The sequence below is a fragment of the Ictidomys tridecemlineatus genome, chromosome 4, assembly GCF_052094955.1.
Source record: "Ictidomys tridecemlineatus isolate mIctTri1 chromosome 4, mIctTri1.hap1, whole genome shotgun sequence".
Taxonomy (NCBI): domain Eukaryota; kingdom Metazoa; phylum Chordata; class Mammalia; order Rodentia; family Sciuridae; genus Ictidomys; species Ictidomys tridecemlineatus.
In genome coordinates, this window is record NC_135480.1 from 200,569,237 (window position 1) to 200,586,477 (window position 17,241).

Genomic DNA, 17,241 nt, shown 5'->3' on the forward strand with positions numbered 1-17,241 from the left:
ATGAATTTCATTCATAACTGCCTTTTCTACTTCTATGAAGAATGTCATTGAAATTTTAATAGGAACTGTGTTAAAATCTGTAGAACACTTTCAGTAGGATAGCCATTTTGACACTTCAATTCTGCTTATCCAAGACCATGAGAGATCTTTCCATTTTCTAAGGTTTTCTTCAATATCTTTCTTTGGTGTTCTGTAGTTTTCATTGTAAAGGTCTTTCACTTCTTTTGTTAGATTGATTCCCATGTTATTTCATTTTTTTGAAGTTATTGTGTGTGGGATAATTTTCGTAATCTCTCTTTCAGTTGATTCATCATTGCTATATAGGAATGCAATTGATTTATGGGTGTTAATTTTATATCTTGCTACTTTGCTGAATTCATTAATGAGTTCTAGAAGTTTTCCGGTGGAGTTTTCCGGGTCTTTAAATATAGAATCATGGGGCTGGGGATGTGGCTCAAGGGGTAGCGCGCTCGCCTGGCATGCGTGCGGCCCGTGTTCGATCCTCAGCACCTCATACAAACAAAGATGTTGTGTCCGCCAAGAACTAAAAAAACAAAACAAAAAAAACCTCTCTCTCTCTTTAAAAATAAATAAATAAATAATTAAATAAATATAGAATCATGTTATTGGCAAACAGAGATAGTTTGAGCTCTTCTTTTCCTATTCATGTCCCTTTATTTTCTTTCTTTTGCCTAATTACTCTGGCTACAGTTTCCAAGGGCTATGTTGAATAGAAGTAGTGAGAGAGGATATTCTTGTCTTGTTCTAGTTCTTACAGGAAATGCTGAAAGTGCATTTACATTTTGTTTTTTTTTTTTTTTTAGTTGTAGATCAAAGACCTATGAATTAGATCAGAGATCCCTGCACATACTAGAAGAAAATATAGGGTCAACACTCCAATATTTCAGCTTAGGAACCATGTTTTTAACAAGACTCCTTCATTTTATTTTAATGTGGTACTGAGGATGGAACCCAGTGCTTCATACATGCTAGGCAAGTGCTCTACCAATGAGTTACAACCTCAGCCTCTGAAAGTGCATTCTTTAAAAAAAAAAAAAAAAAAAAAAAAAAAAATATATATATATATATATATATATATATATATTAGTTGTAGTTGGACACAATACCTTTATTTTATTTTTGTGAGGTGCTGAGGATTGAACCCAGAACCTTGCACATGCAAGATGAGCATTCTACTGCTGAGCCACAACCCCAGTCCCTGAAGGTGCATTTTTAATTGCAAACATACACACAGAGGTTTTCTCTATTTTTATTGTTGATTTTAGACTTAATTGGATTCTGGTCAGAGAATAGTCTGTCTTCAATACTCTGTATGAAACTTCTTGAGACTTACTTTATGGTAAAATTTTCTAATTATTCCATGTCTGCCTGAAAAGGATATGCATATTTTACAACTGGTGGGTGCAGAGCTCCATGTATGTTAAGAATATATATATTTTTAAATATTTATTTATTTTTTTTAGTTTTAGGTGGACACAATGTCTTTATTTTTTATTTTTATGTGGTTTTGAGGATCGAACCCAGCACCCTGCACATGCCAGGTGACCACGCTACCGCTTGAGCCACATCCCCAGCTCCTGTTAAGAATATTAATATTCTTAAGTTCAAATCTATACTTATAACTTTCTCTCAACTTATTCAGAAAACTTATATAGAAATTTGTTAAAATATCCAAGAATTTAGATTTGTCTAGTGATATCTGGATTCCTGTTCATTTTTTGGTGTTTGGGGGTGGGGGACATATTGGGGATTGAACCCAGGGATGCTTCACTACTTACCTACACCCCCAGCCTTTTTTTTTTTTTTTTTTTTTAAATTTTGAGACAGTCTGGTTAAGTTGCTGAAAGCCTTGCTAAGTTGTGGGTCCAGCCTCCAAAGCTGTGATTCTCCTGCCTTAGCCTCCTCAGTCACTGGAATCACAGATGTGACACTTGCCTGATTTCCCGACCTTCTATTTTCAATCCTCTGTTTCCTTATTTTAGACATGACTCTGATAAACAGCATATAGTTAGTTACTTTAAAAATTGAAAAATTTTATCTTTTAATTGTGGCATTTGGTTAAATATTGACATGCTTGAGTTTAAAGTCACTATCTTAAGATGCTTTTTGTCTCCTGTTCGATATTCACTTTTAACCCTTTATTTTCTATTCTGGATTTTTAAAAATTCTTTTTTTTTTTTTAAGTCTGGAAGCTACACACCCTTTTATTCCTTTTTTTTTTCCCAGTGATTAATCTACAGATCACAATATGCATCTTTGTCTTGTCAAAGTCCAGTCTTTGTTCGTTTTGGTGCAGGAGATTGAACCCAGGGCCTTCTGTGTGATAAACACCACTGTACTACACACCCAGCCAAAAATTACTTGGTATTTTTGTCCAATTTCCAGAAGATGTGAGGGGTTGAGAATACTGACTACGTTGATCTTATCTAACTTGGGTTATTTTTGTCTTATATTTTATTTACATTATGTGTTTATTAAGATAAATAATTATTCCATCCCTTAGGCACAATGGACGCTCTAAGTGGGGGTTTTATGTCCTTGTGAGGTTGAATACTTATGTTGCACATGTCATACAATATGGAAATACAAGACTTTCAAAAAACCATCACTATTTTTTTAATAAGTTCATTTAGATTTGTTCTTCATTCCCTCTTACCTCTTTTTACATCCTCTGTACTTCCATCTAGAATTTCCCTTCACCAATCTAGGATCACTTTAATCCAAAATTAGCTAGTGAGATTTTCTGGGCCACCTTATTTCTTTAATTTGTTCAATCTACCCCAAGGCAGGGTGTGGATGTGGTGCTGGTTACTTCTGGGTTACCTTTACTCCTAAGTATTCCAAACCAAATCTTTAAGGATCTCCCAGGCTGAACCCAACGTGGGTCTTAAATTCCAACCTTTATCTCCAGCTCTGAGAAGCTGCAGGAAGCCTGGATAAACATCTAGCAGGAATCCCCAGGGAAAAGCTGCTCCCCGTGCTGTAGGCTCCCCAATGCGTTCAACAGGCAAGTTCTCATTTTGGACAGCTTTTCTTCACACTTCAGGGCGAGCTGGTCTGAGTTGTGCCCTTGGGGAAGGGGAAGCATCTCTAGTTTCCTTTCAGCCAGCTCTGGTCAGCCTTGTCCCCACTGCTCCACAGTGAACACTTGTCAACCTCGCCAATGTAGGCTTCAGTCTTTCTTGACTCGTCAGCTGATGTGACAGTTCCCTTCTCTGTCCTGTAGCACTCTCTGTCCTCTCTTTCTGGAGCTCAACCTTCTTCTGGTTCCACTGATCTCCTACTTGCAGTTCCCTTGGAGTCTTCTAGTTGATCCTCCTTTTCTTCTGAACCTTGGAATGTTGGCTTGACCCTGGTCTTTACTTTTGGTCCTGTTCTTTATACTCATTGCATGTCCTCTGGTTGTAAATCAAAAAAATAAAAGTGTAGCTAGATGCAGTGGCACATGCCTGTAGTGGCTCGGCAGGCAGAGGCAGGAGCATCGTGAGTGCAAAGCCAGCCTCGGCAACTTAGCAAGGCCCTAAGCAACTCGGCTAGAACTCCATGTCTCTAAATAAACATAAAAAGGGCTGATAATGTGGCTCAGTGGTTAAGCACCCTGGGTTCTAGTCCCTGGTACCAGAGGGGGAAAATTGTAATGATTTTCTACTTTATATATTTATCCCGAACCTCAGTTGATATTTCAACACGTGTTAGCCAAAAATAACCAGATATCTTCCAGACTCCTAGTGGTTACCTGACCAGGTATAATATTGCCTTCCCAAGAGACATTTGGCAAAGTAGAGACCAAGATTCTCCTCCACACACCACACATTCTCAGCACAGCCCCCCACCATGATTGTGGCCCAGCACATCAACGGTGCTGAGGGTGAGAAACCCAGAGTTACACAGATCATGTGTTGGGGCCACCTCCAATTCCCTTTCCTCTCATTCCTTTCATGGCAAGTGATGAAAGCTCTGTATCAAACATACATCCTGAGTCTGTACAATTCTCCCCAAACCCAACACTCACATGTAGTTGTTGCATTACTAAGAAGCCTCCTAAAAGCACTTCTGCCTGAGTGCTTCTCCACCCCGAGCCAGGGAAATTGTCTTAAAACAAAGCCCTTACACATCACTTCTCTGCTGCAGAGGCCACCCACTGTACTTTCTCATGCCTGCGGCCTCCTCACTCAGGTTCTGCGATTCCCCAGCGGCTCAGCTGGAGCCACACTGGACTGATCTTTGAACATACCAAGCTATTTTCTGCCTCTAGAGCTTCTGTATTTGCTATTTCTTCTGTCTGGAGCATTCCTTCTCCAAATGTTCACATTTCTGGCTCCTTCTCACTAATCAGATCTCTGGCTCAAATGTCACAGAAGTCTTCCTTGACCTGCATACTGAAAAGTGGCCTCTTCTTCCTCCTGTCTGTACCTCACCCTGCCTTATTTTCTTCATAATGATCACTATTTGCCGTTGTTTTTTTCTAATTACAAGCTCCATGGAGGAGAAAAGCTCTGTCTTGTCTTGTTCATTGCCAGATTTCCACACCTACAATGTGCCTGGCAATTACAGACATTCTGATGTTTAGTTAAGGAATGCATGGTACAATTTCTGACTTCAACGTGTGTGCTGCCAACTACTGACGATGATGCCTGAGCAACCTGTCAGATACCAGTAATGAAAGCTTACGAACCATTCGGCTATAGACGTTCTCAGAGAACATCCTAAGCCAGGCAAGTATTCCAATGACCCATCATCCCCAGGAACTGGGAGAGGAGCCTGAGCATACAAGACCAGGGATGTCAGGGAGGCAGGATTTGACTCAAGCACCAAGTGCACAGAAAGGAAAGGGTGCCTACATTTCTGTTCAAGGTCCCTGATACAAACAAGGTCTTCATGAACTTTTAAGACATTGCTTTACTTGTCTCACTGAAAAAAACAAGCCAGGGAGGCGCTCTAACAGCCGGACATCCAGGAAACTGACACAGAGGTATAAAGCACTGGGCCACCCTCGTGGAGTGAAAGGTCAGATCAGCACTATCCCTAACTATGAAACCCGGACAAATTACAAATTTCGTATACTTGGAAGTTCAATGACATTAATTGCCAAATGAGCATTATTATTATTATTATTATTATTTTTAATTAGCTACACATGACATTACAATGATCTTGGCAATTCATACATTTGAATCAATTGGGGCATAATTTCTCATTTTTCTGATTGTACAGATTGCAGAATCACACTGGTCATAGAGTCACCCATATACATACAGCAATCATAGTGTCTATTCTTTTCTGCTGCCCTTCCTATCCCCCCTTCCCCTCCTTCCCCTCCTCTCCCCTCCCATCCTTTCTCTCTATCCAATCTAAAGTGTCACACTTTTCTTTTTTCTTTTTATCCTCACAACATCATACATGTATTCTGTATAACGATGAGGGTCTCCTTCCATCTTCCGTGCAATTCCCATTCTCCCTCCTTTTCCCTCCCACCTCTCTTCCCTATTTAGTGGTAATCTTCTTCTCATGCTCTTCCTCCCTAACCCATTTTGAGTCACCCACCTTATATCAGAGAAGACATTCAGCATTTGTTTTTTAGGGATTGGCTAACTTCACTTAGTATAATGCTAATGTCATCCATTTCCCTGCAAATGCCATGATCTTGTTATTATTTTTTTTTAAAGAGAGAGTGAGAGGGAGAGAGAGAGAGAGAGAGAATTTTTAATATTTATTTATTTTTTTTAGTTTTCGGCGGAGACAACATCTTTGTTTGTATGTGGTGCTGAGGATCCAACCCCGGCCGCAAGCATGCCAGGCGAGCGCACTACCGCTTGAGCCACATCCCCAGCCCCTTGTATTTTATTTAGAGACAAGGTCTCACTGAGTTGCTTAGCACCTCACTTTTTGCTGAGGCTGGCTTTGAGCTCACGATCCTCCTGCATCAGCCTCCCTAGCCACTGGGAGAACAGGCATGTGCCACCACGCCCAGCTAGATAATTCTTAATATAGTCCTGGAGCTCTGAGAGGACTTAATGAGGTGACACTTTCTAGCAGTTGCCTGATGGGAGCACTGAACTAAAGCTAGCTGCATGTTTCCACTGTAAGTACAGAACTTTGGTGATCATGGTATCTCCTCTGCCAGGTAAGCACCAAGTGCAGGACTTTGGCTGATCTCTCCAAACACACTTGTAAACAAGATATAAACACTTTTGTGAAACTCTGATTCAATTAGATAAATACCTTCAGCTTCTTTAGCTCAAACTGATGATGTTGTAAAGAATGTTCAAATTCATTTCTGCTTTCTTTCAGGGCTGCATTTTCTTGTTCCAGTTCTCTCTGCAAATCAAGAACACATAATGATAGGCATCTTTGAAATGCCTTTTCTTTTGGTCACTGTAGGGATGTGAAATGACAATAGGGTGAGGGGGTTGGGGTTTGGCTTAGTGGTAGAGCACCTGCCTAGCAAGTGTGAGGCTCTGGGTTTCAGCCCCCGCACCACAGGAAAAAAAAAAAGCTGGATGTGGTGGTACACACCTGTAATTCCAGTGGCTTGGGAGGTTGAGGCAGTAGGATCACAAGTTCAAAGGCAGCCTCAGCAACTTAGTGAGGCCCTAAACAATTTGGCGAGACTCTACCTTTTTTTTAATTTTGGGGTACTGGGATTGAACTCAGGGGCACTCAACTACTGAGACACATCCCCAGGCCTTTTTTGTATTTTATTTAGAGATAGGATGTCACTGAGTTGGTTAGTGCCTTGCTTTTGCTGAGGCTGGCTTTGAACTTGTGATCCTCTTGCCTCAGCCTTCCAACAGCTGGGATTACAGGAGTGTGCCCCATGCCAGGCAAGACCCTATCTTAAAACAAAAAGTAAAAAAAGGGCTGGGGATGCGGCTTAGTAGTTAACTTGGGCTCGATCCCCGGTACCCAGAAAGAAAAAAAAAATTATAAAGTTCTCAAGGAGGAATAACATGCTTCTCAAAATTGTGGGGCAGGGAAAGGGACTATAAAAAGGGAGAAATCACTGGGGAGAACAACATGAGTTTCAGAAAGAACATGAAAAGGCTGAGGGGAATGGTCAGGAAGCGCCAGGAAGGCCCTCGGGGAAAAAAAAATCCATCTATTTTAGATTTCTCTAAAAAGTTGCCATTTCACAGGGTCTCACAAGCAGGGGCTTGTTAGAAAGATCTGACCTTTTGTACAAAGTGAATTCCTAACTGAGGTCAGGAGTCAAGCATGGGGCAGATGAGCTGTGCCTGGGCCCAGTGCTGATGCTCAGCCTCCCTCTGTTCTCCACTCACCATTCTGCACTCAGCAGCTGTCTGGTCAGCTGCCTGTGCCTGGGCCAGGGCCGCCATCTGGGCCTCCAGCACATGGGTGCGTTCCCTGCACTGCTGCTCCAGGGTGAGGGCCTGCTGCTGCGCAAGGCTGCTGTCCCGGTTCGCCGCAGCCTGTAGGGAAACCAAAGCCAGTTAGTGAAAAGGAAAAGAAAAATTTGGGGAGGGGATGGTAATTTTATTCTGGCTCTTTGTGGCCCAAACATGGTATCCAATAGAAATAGATCCTCATCCTAATGGCTTCCTCCCAGATATCATTGAGAAACCCCTGCAGGCTATGCCTATTGATGGCAGACTTGCCCTGTCCCAGAAGACAGCCCAGCATGGGTCTTTCTGCTCTCTATCACTGAGCTACACCTCAGTCCCTGGCATTGGTTTTGATGCCACTGCTGTGCCCTCATGGCATGTGGGGAAGCTCTGGGAACTAGCCCATTCCTGAAGCAGGCCTCCTCAACGGCTGCACAGTGTCCCCCTAAGCTGATGCTTCTCTAGAGTGGCAGTGGAATATAGTGGTAGAACAGGGCTTTGCATGCGAGAGATGCGAGTCCTGCCACTTGCTGACTGTAAGCCCCTGGCCAGTGACCAAAATCCTTCTGAGCTGACCTCTATGAAATGCAGACGACATTGTGTGCCTCTTAGGTGTGCTGCAAGGACTAAGCAAACTTCTGTGTAATGTACTCAGCATAGTACCTTGGATGTGGTAGTCATGAAATCAATTATGGTTGCTTTTTTTTTGTTAGAGAGAGAGAGAGAGAGAGAGAGAGAGAGAGAGAAAATTTTTTAATATTTATTTTTTCAGTTTTGGTGGACACAACATCTTTATTTTATTTTTATGTGGTGCTGAGGATCGAACCCAGCAGCCCGCGCATGCCAGGCGAGCGCATTACCACTTGAGCCACATCCCCAGCCCATGGTTGCTTTTTATTATTTATTTTATTTTTTGTGGTGCTGAGGATTGAACCCAGGGCTTTAAGCATGCTTGGCAAGCAGTGTACCACTGAGCTACATCCCCAGCCCTTTTTATTTTTTAGTTTGAGACAGGGTCTTTGTAAGTTGCTGAAGCTGGCAGTGAACTTGTGATCCTCCTGCCTTAGCTTCCAGAATTGCTGAAATGATAGGAGTGGACACTGTACCTGGCTGCTGAGTACTTTTTTTTAAGTTGTCGATGGGCATTTACTTATTTATTTATTCATTTATTTATTTATGTGTTGCTGAGGCTCAAACCCAGTGCCTCACACATGCTGGGCAAGTGCTCTGCCACCAAGCCCTAGCCCCAGCTCTGGCTGCTGACTACTTTTAACTCTAACTCAGTCAACACATGAGGCTGTGATGACACTTCTTTGCCCACGCTCTCACTAGAGCTTTGACCAGTTCTCCACACTTCTGATCATAAGCTGAGGTTGGACCCCTTGAGGAGCTACTACCTCTAACTTCCCTAGAGTGGGCCAGGGCCTGAAGGTTGGGTGTTGGTGAGATCACCCAGTCAATCCACATCTTCAGGTCACTGGGATCCTCGGCAGCTTCTCAGTCCTTGACCTGCTCTGCCTGCATGCTCACGTCTACCATAATAACTATGTCCAAGGTCAGATCCAGACATTGCTGCAGATGCTTGGGAGTGTGTCTGGAGCACCTGCACAAGATCAATGGGAAAGCCCAAGACCTAGTGCCCAAGAAGCACTCACGAGTTCCTGGATCTGTGCATCCTGCGCAGCCACGACATCCCTGCTCTGCCTGAGCCGCTCCTCAGAGGCCTGAAGGCTCTGTTCCAGTTCCTTCACCTATGGGGAAAAAAAGTATTCTTTCTGTTTACAAGAAGCTGAGCAATTTTAACAAATGGTTTTAAAATTCAAATTAGGTTGGGAGTATAGCTCAGTGGGAGAGCATGTGCGTAGCAGGCACAAGGCCCTGGGTTCCATCCCTAGCACCAAAACAAAAATTAATAAAATAGGTACATGACAGAAAAATGCAAAATGAGAAAAGAAATATCCAGAAGCCTACCATTATAAAACACTAGTATTTTGGGCTGGGATTGTGGCTTAGCGGTAAAGCGCTCACTCGATCCTTAGCACCACATAAAAATAAATAAATTAAATAAAGATATTGTGTCCAACTACAACTAGAATATATATATATTATTTAAAAAAAGACTAGCATTTTAACACTGTCTCTTCTAGTTTTTCTTTTTTTTTTTTTTGAGATGGGATCTTGCTAAATTGCTTAGGCTGAACCTGTGACCCTCTTGACTCAGCTTCCAAGCAACTGGGATTACAGGTGTGTACCACTGTAACTGGCAGTTAGGTTTTTTTTGATTCTGGAGATGAAGCCCAGGGCCTCATGTGTGCTAGGAAAGTGCTGTGCTAAGAGCTATATCCCCAGATCCTGAGAGGGATAGCTTTAACCATCAGGTTCTTCATATACATTCACTAAAAAAATTTAACTAAAAACATCCCCATGGGCTGGGGATGTGGCTCAAGTGGTAGCACTAGCACGCTTGCCTGGCATGCGTGTGGCCAGGGTTCGACCGTCAACACCACACACAAACAAAGGAGGGGGTTACTATTTCCATGCTGGACAACAGTAATCTTACTTGTCTGTGATTACAACTTTTAGTAGTGGTAGAGCCCGGATTAAAATTCAGTTTTTTCAATTCTTGGGTTCAGAAAATATCACCCAAATGTTAATTTAGAGGCAGAGCTCAAGAAAGATTCATAACCTTAAAAGGTTAAATGAAATGTTACCATAGGACCTAGCAATTCTACTTCTAGGTATATGCCTAAGAGAAATGAAAATATGTCACTTCACACAAAAATCTCATATACTAATGTTCATGTAGCATTATTTACAATAGCAAAAAGGTAGCAGCAACCCAAATGTCCATCAATGAGTGAATGGATAAACAAAATGTGATATTCACCCATTAGAATATTATTCAGCCTTGAATGAACTCTGAAAACATGCTAAGTAAAATAAACCAGATACAAAAGACAAAGGGTATATGACTCCACCTATGTGATGTACCTGGCACACTCAAAATCAGAGATAGAAAGTAGAATGGTATTTGCCAGGGGCTGGGATAGGAGAGAATGGGGGTTTCTGTTTTAGTGGATACAGGGTTTCAGTTTAGGAAAATGAAAAGGGTCTGGAGATAAATGGTGTGGGCTGCCCAACAAAGTCAACATATACTGAACACCACTGAACCGTATGCCTAAAAAATGGCTTAAATGGCCAATATTATATTATATATTTTTTACCATTAAAAAAAAGCCAGGCACATGTCTATAATCTCAGCAACTCAGGAGGTTGAGGCAGGAAGATCATACGTTTGAAGCCAGACTGGGCAATTTAGCAAGACCCCGTCTCAAGAAATGAAAAGAACTGGGGCTCAGTGGTACAGCACCCATGGGTTCAAATGAACAACCACCACAACAAAAGTATAATTAAAAATAAGATGCCATCAAAGCATCCACACAGACTCTGGAGGTTCTAGGAGTTAATAAGACATCTACTGGGAAAAGTGTAAAATTTTAATAAAGAGTATAAAATAATCTGAATAAATGGAATTTATATATATTCTCAGAAGGGATTCCTTAATATTATAAAAATGACAATTCTCGCACATAGTCCACACATTTAATGTAACTTCACTAAAAATCCAAGTTAAACTTTTTGATCTCAAAACTTAAGAACTTTAAACTGAAAATTTTAAATTTCTACAAATAGTTAAATCAACCTTTGAAGAAAAGGGGAATGTATCAGGTATCAAGATCTAGTATTGACAACACTATAGTAATAAAAACACTGTAGAATCTATACAAGAGCAGACAGTCTGACTAAAGGAATGTACTGAAAAAGGCAGGGGCAAACCCCTGTGCAAATGGAAGCTTAGTATGTGATATGGAGAGCATAAGGATCAACATGGAAAAGAGAGAGTGTTCATCAAATGATGTTGAGAAACGTGGAGAAAAGTAAAGCTTGATTATTTCTTAAAATCACACATAAACACAGTCTGTATATGTGAATTAGAGATCTATTATGCCAATAACAAAATTATAAAATGAATAGAAAAAATACAGAAGATCTTTGTGACTTAGAAATAAGAATGCATTTTTTTGGTGGGGATATTGGGCACTGAACCCAGGGACACTTTACCATCAAGCCCCTCTTTATTTTTTATTTTTATTTATTTATTTATTTATTTATTTATTTATTTATTTATTTATTTATTTATTTTAGAGAGAGAGAGAGCAAGAGAGAGAGAGAGAGGATTTTTAATATTTATTTTTTAGTTTTCGATGGACACAACATCTTTGTTGGTATGTGGTGCTGAGGATCGAACCTGGGCCGCACGCATGCCAGGCGAGCGCGCTACCGCCTGAGCCACATCCCCAGCCCCCCTTTTTATTTTTTTAAACTAAGTTGCTTAGGGCCTCATTAAGTTGCTGAGGCTGGCCTTGAATTTGCAATCCTCCTACCTCAGCCTCTGAGTTGATAGCTTTATAGGCGAACACCACTATGCCAAGCAAGAATGTATTTCTTAAATGAAATGTCAATGCACAGAGCAAAAACACTGATGGGGCCTTTCTCTTTCTGCCATTTTGGAGCCTGTGAAGGCTGCTGGGAACTCGACTTCTAAAAGCCAAATATGTCTGGAAGCTATAGGCTGGGTCTTTGGAACCAAAAGTCTGCAGCTCCTTCTAAAATTGAAGGTGTTTACGCCAGAGATAGAGCTGAATTCAATTTGAGCAAGAGATGTGCTTATGTGTACAAAGCAAAAAATAGTAAACAAATAATGCCAGAGTGATCTGGGGAAAGGTGATTTCTGCACATGGAAACAGTGGCATGGTTTGGGCCAAATTCTGAAGGAACCTTCCTGCCAAGGCCACTGGACACAGAATCCATGTGATGCTGTTTTCCTCAAGGATTTAAACTGGTTAAAATTAAATAAAAATGGATTCAAGGGGCTGGAGTTGTGGCTCAGTGGTAGAGCGCTTTCCTAGCATGTGTGAGGCTCTGGGTTCGATTCTCAGTACTGCATATAAATAAGTAAATAAAATAAAGGTCCATCGACAACAAAAAATATTTTTAAACAATGGATTCATGCTTTTTTATTAAAAAGTTGATGAACCTGACTTTATCAAACTTAAGAATTTCTGTTCAAGGAAGGACACATCATCAAAGTTAACAGAATGGTTCAGAACTGAAAATGACAAAATAATACAAACTAGACTATACAATGGAATCCTTCCAACAAAATAAAAGACCGAAACACCCAAAGAAAAGTAAGCACAGGATATGAATTGACAATTCTAAAAGTAGAAACCTGAAAGACTAATAGTCATATAAAGTGATGGCCAAACTCATTAACAATCTTGGCAATGAAACTAAAGTTATGAACTATCACTTCACAATAAATAAGCTGGCAAAAACTACAAAGCCATGAAATGCCAATGCTGGAAAAGGCAGAAATGCAGATTTAGAAACCTCATGCTTGTTGGAGAAGGAAAGCCAGGTGCAGTCCTTTGGGAACAATCTTGTCCTAGTCACATTTTCTATCACCCTTAAGGACTTAGAACAGGTTGGTCATTGCAGTGTAATCTGTGCTGGCCAGAAGAACAAGGCAATCTGGATGTTGCCATGTGATAGGTACAGTACAGTAGGTAACAACAAGCAGTAGATATGGACAGAAGACAGTGCAGTTGAAGATATCAGAGAAGACAAATCAACAGCTGTATCATTTACAGAGATTAAAAACACATGGCCAGGCAACAGTGGCATATGCCTATCTATAATCCAAGCTCAGGAGGCTGAGGCAGGAGGATTACCAAGTTCGAGGTGAGCCTCAGAAATTTAGCAAGACTCTATTTCAAAAAATGAAAAATAAAAAGGTCTGGGGATGTGGCTCAGTGGTAAAGGGCCTCTGGGTTCAATTTCCAATACCAATAAGCACACAAAACAATGCTACCCAATTTAGGTCAATATTGCACCATAAAATGGTCTATATGAACTGCATTCAAGTGGTTTCAGTGGTTAATTGGTTTCAAGTGGAAATAAAAAGGAATCAGTAAGCAACAGAACAATTTTGTGTAAAGCAATGATGATAATGTGGCAAAGGTAAAGAAAATAACCCTGTATAAGACCCAAAAAGTAGACTCATAGTATGGAAGAGCTGAACAAGGGAATTCGTGGCCACAGCACATCATTCAGCCAGGTTCCAACCAAACATAGGGCACACTAAGAATAAGATCAGTACCCGAGTCTCCAGGACGTCAATGGCCTTAGCCTGACTGCTTCTGGCTGCCAAAAGCTGCTGCCTGGTATCCTCCAAATTCTGCTCGGCAACAATTTTCTGTAAGTTGAAAGACAAGTAAAAGAAAATAGTCATTTCTTAGAAGACTGAGACAGAAGGATCACAAATTCAAGGTTAGCCTGGGCAACTTAGCAAGATTCTGTCTCAAAATAAAATAAAATGAAAAAGAAAATAGGCATTTCTCCATTGAATAAGTGTTTATTGATGCCTACCATACACTATGCTTTGTGCCATGCCCAGGGAACACATGCACATTGAAAACCCCAGCAAACTGATAAATAATTCACAGATGGTAAAGTACACATAGATAAATTTGGCACAGTTCTTTGTTCCCAAGGCTGGGGCAAATGACTAATAACAATAATAAAAAGTTTTTAGCAGAGTGCAATAAGTTTCTGCAAAGAGGGCACATGGCTGGGGAGACAAGGCCACAAGGTAAATGGCAGTTCCTAACTAAAAGGCAGCCAGGACTGGGAGCATCCAGGGCAGAGGGCGATGACAAGGATGAGAAGGGCTTGCTATGTTCAACTGCAACTCCTCACAAGCCAAAGAGATGATGTGTTTAGGTCAAGAATTCAGACTAGAAAGTTGGGCAAAAGGGCTGGATAACAAAGGATTTTTAATGCTGCAAAAAGAAGTTTGAGCCAAGTGCAAGGCACCTGCCTTAGACTCAGGAAGATGAGGCAGGGGAACTGCAAGTTTGAGGCCAGGCTCAGGAAGTTAGTGAGACCCTGATTTAAAAAATAAAAAAGGCTGGGGATATAGCTCAGTAGTGAAGTGCAACTGGGTTGAGTCTCCAGTATTGGAAAAAAGAAGTTAAAACTTTGTTCTGTATACAACATTTTTTAAAGTAGGGCCTTCCAAACCCTAGCATTAGATTTAACAGGGGTAGTTAGTTAAACTTGAGGCCTTATATCAGGCCTGCTGAAATGAGCATTTCTCAGGGTAGAGCCAGAGATATACACTCTAGTCAACCTCTCAAGTAACTCCTAGGCACTCTACAATGATGATAATTAAACAATAATAGTAATTATCTTTTGTACTAGGTATTGAATCCAGAATGCTTTACCACTGAGTCCAGTTTACCTTTTATTTATTTAATATTTATTTGTCCCCAGTCCAGTTTACCTTTTATTTTGAGATAGGGTCTTGCTAAGTTGCTTAGGGCCTTGCTAGATTGCTGAGGCTGGCCTTGAACTTGTGATCCTCCCGCCTCAGCTTCCCAAATCATCTGGACTATAGGCATTCACAACAGCACCCAGATACAATAATGTTTATAATATTAATAGATAACATGTAGTGAGATGGGAACATGTTCCAATCATCATTCTAAGCACTGACATATTGTCACCCATCTAATCCTAACAATCATTCTGTGTTTGGTATAATACTAAATTCAATTTTAATGAGAAGGAAACAAACACAAAGAGATTAAGTTACTTGCTCTAGGCTACAAGCTTGTAAGTAGAAGAAGCAAGATATGAACACGGCTGTCTCATTCTAGAAATTTGGAACCCACATTATACTCACTGTAGACTGTTTAAGGGAATTGTGGAAGATGTTTAAGGGAGTGATATGATCAGAAGTGCTGTTTAGGAAGGTCGGTTTGGCAGTGAGGTGGAAGACTGTGTCAGAGGGTGAAGGAGAGGCTGATCCTGGACAGCCAGTCTGGAGCCTTCATGCACACTAGGCTAGCACTCTGGAAGCCTGAAGTACAACAGTGGCAGGAGAGATGGAGATATTCAGTTGAAATTGGAGACAGTAAGTGAGTCTACCCTAGGCTGAGCCCCAAGGGCCTGGCTTTGTCACTTTTGTCATGATGGGGTCAATCACAGGGATACAAAGAGGAGAAGGGACAGAACATGGGCAGAGAATGACCTAAGACCTGAGGAAAAAGTTCACCTACGGTCACTGGGCAAGAGGCCAGACTATTCAATAGCCCCCTCAGCAGAAGTGCATCCCCTGCCCCAGGTAATTTTGCTCATGTCAAAGGGAGATGGTAGCTATTTCCTTTGCCCCATAGCAGAGTGGGAAGGGAACAGTGCAGGAAGCCAACACAGCTCAAGTTGGGGCATAAGTTACTAGGTGACCATCTGTTCACGTGTATCCCTGAACAAAGCTCCTCTCTTCCCTAAGAAGTACACAGAGGGCATAAGACTAGTTTTTTTTTTTTTTTTTTTTTTGGTGATGCTGGGGATTGAATCCAGGGGTGCTCTACCACTAAGCACATTCCCACCCTTTTGATTTTTTACTTAGGGTCTTGCTAAGTTGCTGAAGCTGACCTTGAACTTGCAATCCCTCTGTCTCAGCTGAAGCTGGTCTTGAACTTGCAATCCCCCTGTCTCAGCCTCCTGAGTTGCTGGGCTGTTACAGGTATGTGCCACAAAACCTGGCCCCAAGGCTGTTTTTGATGAAAGCAGGACAATCTAAAGTAGAAGTGCCATGACACAGGCTAATAGGCCGGGATACCAGGGAGGCTAAGGCAGGAGGACAGCTTGCACACACAAGTTTGGGGTCAGCATAGGCAACAAAGCAAGACCCCATCTCAAAACAAAAACAAACCAACAAAATCCCCCACAAAGTTGGAGCGTGCTCTCTTCTCACCAAGCTGCTTGCTGACCCTTTGATCCTGTGGTTCTGAAACTCTAGGACTATTTTTGATGCTGAGGCTTGAACCAGGGGCACTTTACTACTGAGCTACATCCCCAGACCTTTTTATTTTTTATTTTGAAACATGGCCTTGCTAAATTTTCCACAATAGTCTTGAACTTGTGATCCTCCTGCCTCAGCCTCCCGAGTCACTGGGATTACAAGTGTGCACCACCATGCCCAATAAACTTTAGGATTCATGAAACTCACCAGAGTTACAATGCCTTTCCAATACCTTCAGGTACAGAGTGAAAATTACCTCTCTCAGGAGTTCTTGCACATGTTCTTCTCCTGATAAGTTCTGTTCCAATCTCTTCTCCAAGGATGCAACCTTCTCTTGCAAATGTGTGATGAGTTTTTCCTTTTCTTGAGTTTCAGCAGTGACCTGCTCAGGAGAAAGCAGAGGTCATACTGAACCATAAGACCTCTATCCCTTGCTTTCTGTCTTCTCTTAGGCCATCATGTTTACCTGGAAGTCTGTTCTCAACTACACCCTAGAAAAACTCACAGACAGAAAATCTTCCCTGACAACGGGACATAAGAGATGTCAGATTAGAATCCAGTGATTGTTAGGAATGCAGTTCAGAGACTCGGGTCAGCAAAAAGCAAGCACTCAACCAGATTTAAGCAACTGACACCCTGGGAAGGAACAGTCATTGTCTGCCTCCAGAGCTAATCCCAACCGAGAAGATCCTAGTCTGTTCTGCCTCTTAGGACCTACTGAACAATGCTTCTGGAAACTTGAGGGGCTGGATGAAACACTGACATTGCCAATGTAACTGCTTTTAAGGCCAATGAGAGAATTCCTGCAACAAATGATGGTATTCCCCTGGCTTTTGCACAGGGCCCCCAGCAGAGCTGCCCGCTTGGCATGAGACCAACACTGCCCACTTCAGTCTGTCTCCTTAGCAATGATGGCAGTGGTGGTGGTGGGAGATGGTATTAACT

General features: G+C 41.6%; 1 protein-coding gene across 22 annotated transcripts in view; it reads right to left on the bottom strand.

Moving 5' to 3' along the window:
• Window positions 1–17,241, bottom strand: part of Golga1 (golgin A1) — a 57,291-nt gene that overhangs the window by 16,110 nt on the left and 23,940 nt on the right. For 20 of the 22 annotated variants that reach the window (XM_078048190.1, XM_040286320.2, XM_040286316.2 and 17 more), the window contains 5 exons: window positions 16,553–16,678; window positions 13,588–13,683; window positions 9,020–9,115; window positions 7,302–7,451; window positions 6,244–6,339 (listed from right to left, as the gene is read on the bottom strand). In XM_078048190.1, coding sequence (XP_077904316.1) covers window positions 6,244–6,339; window positions 7,302–7,451; window positions 9,020–9,115; window positions 13,588–13,683; window positions 16,553–16,678 — 564 coding nt within the window. The remainder of the gene's footprint in view (window positions 1–6,243; window positions 6,340–7,301; window positions 7,452–9,019; window positions 9,116–13,587; window positions 13,684–16,552; window positions 16,679–17,241) is intronic. The other 2 variants (XM_040286315.2, XM_021723534.3) reach the window with 2 other exon arrangements.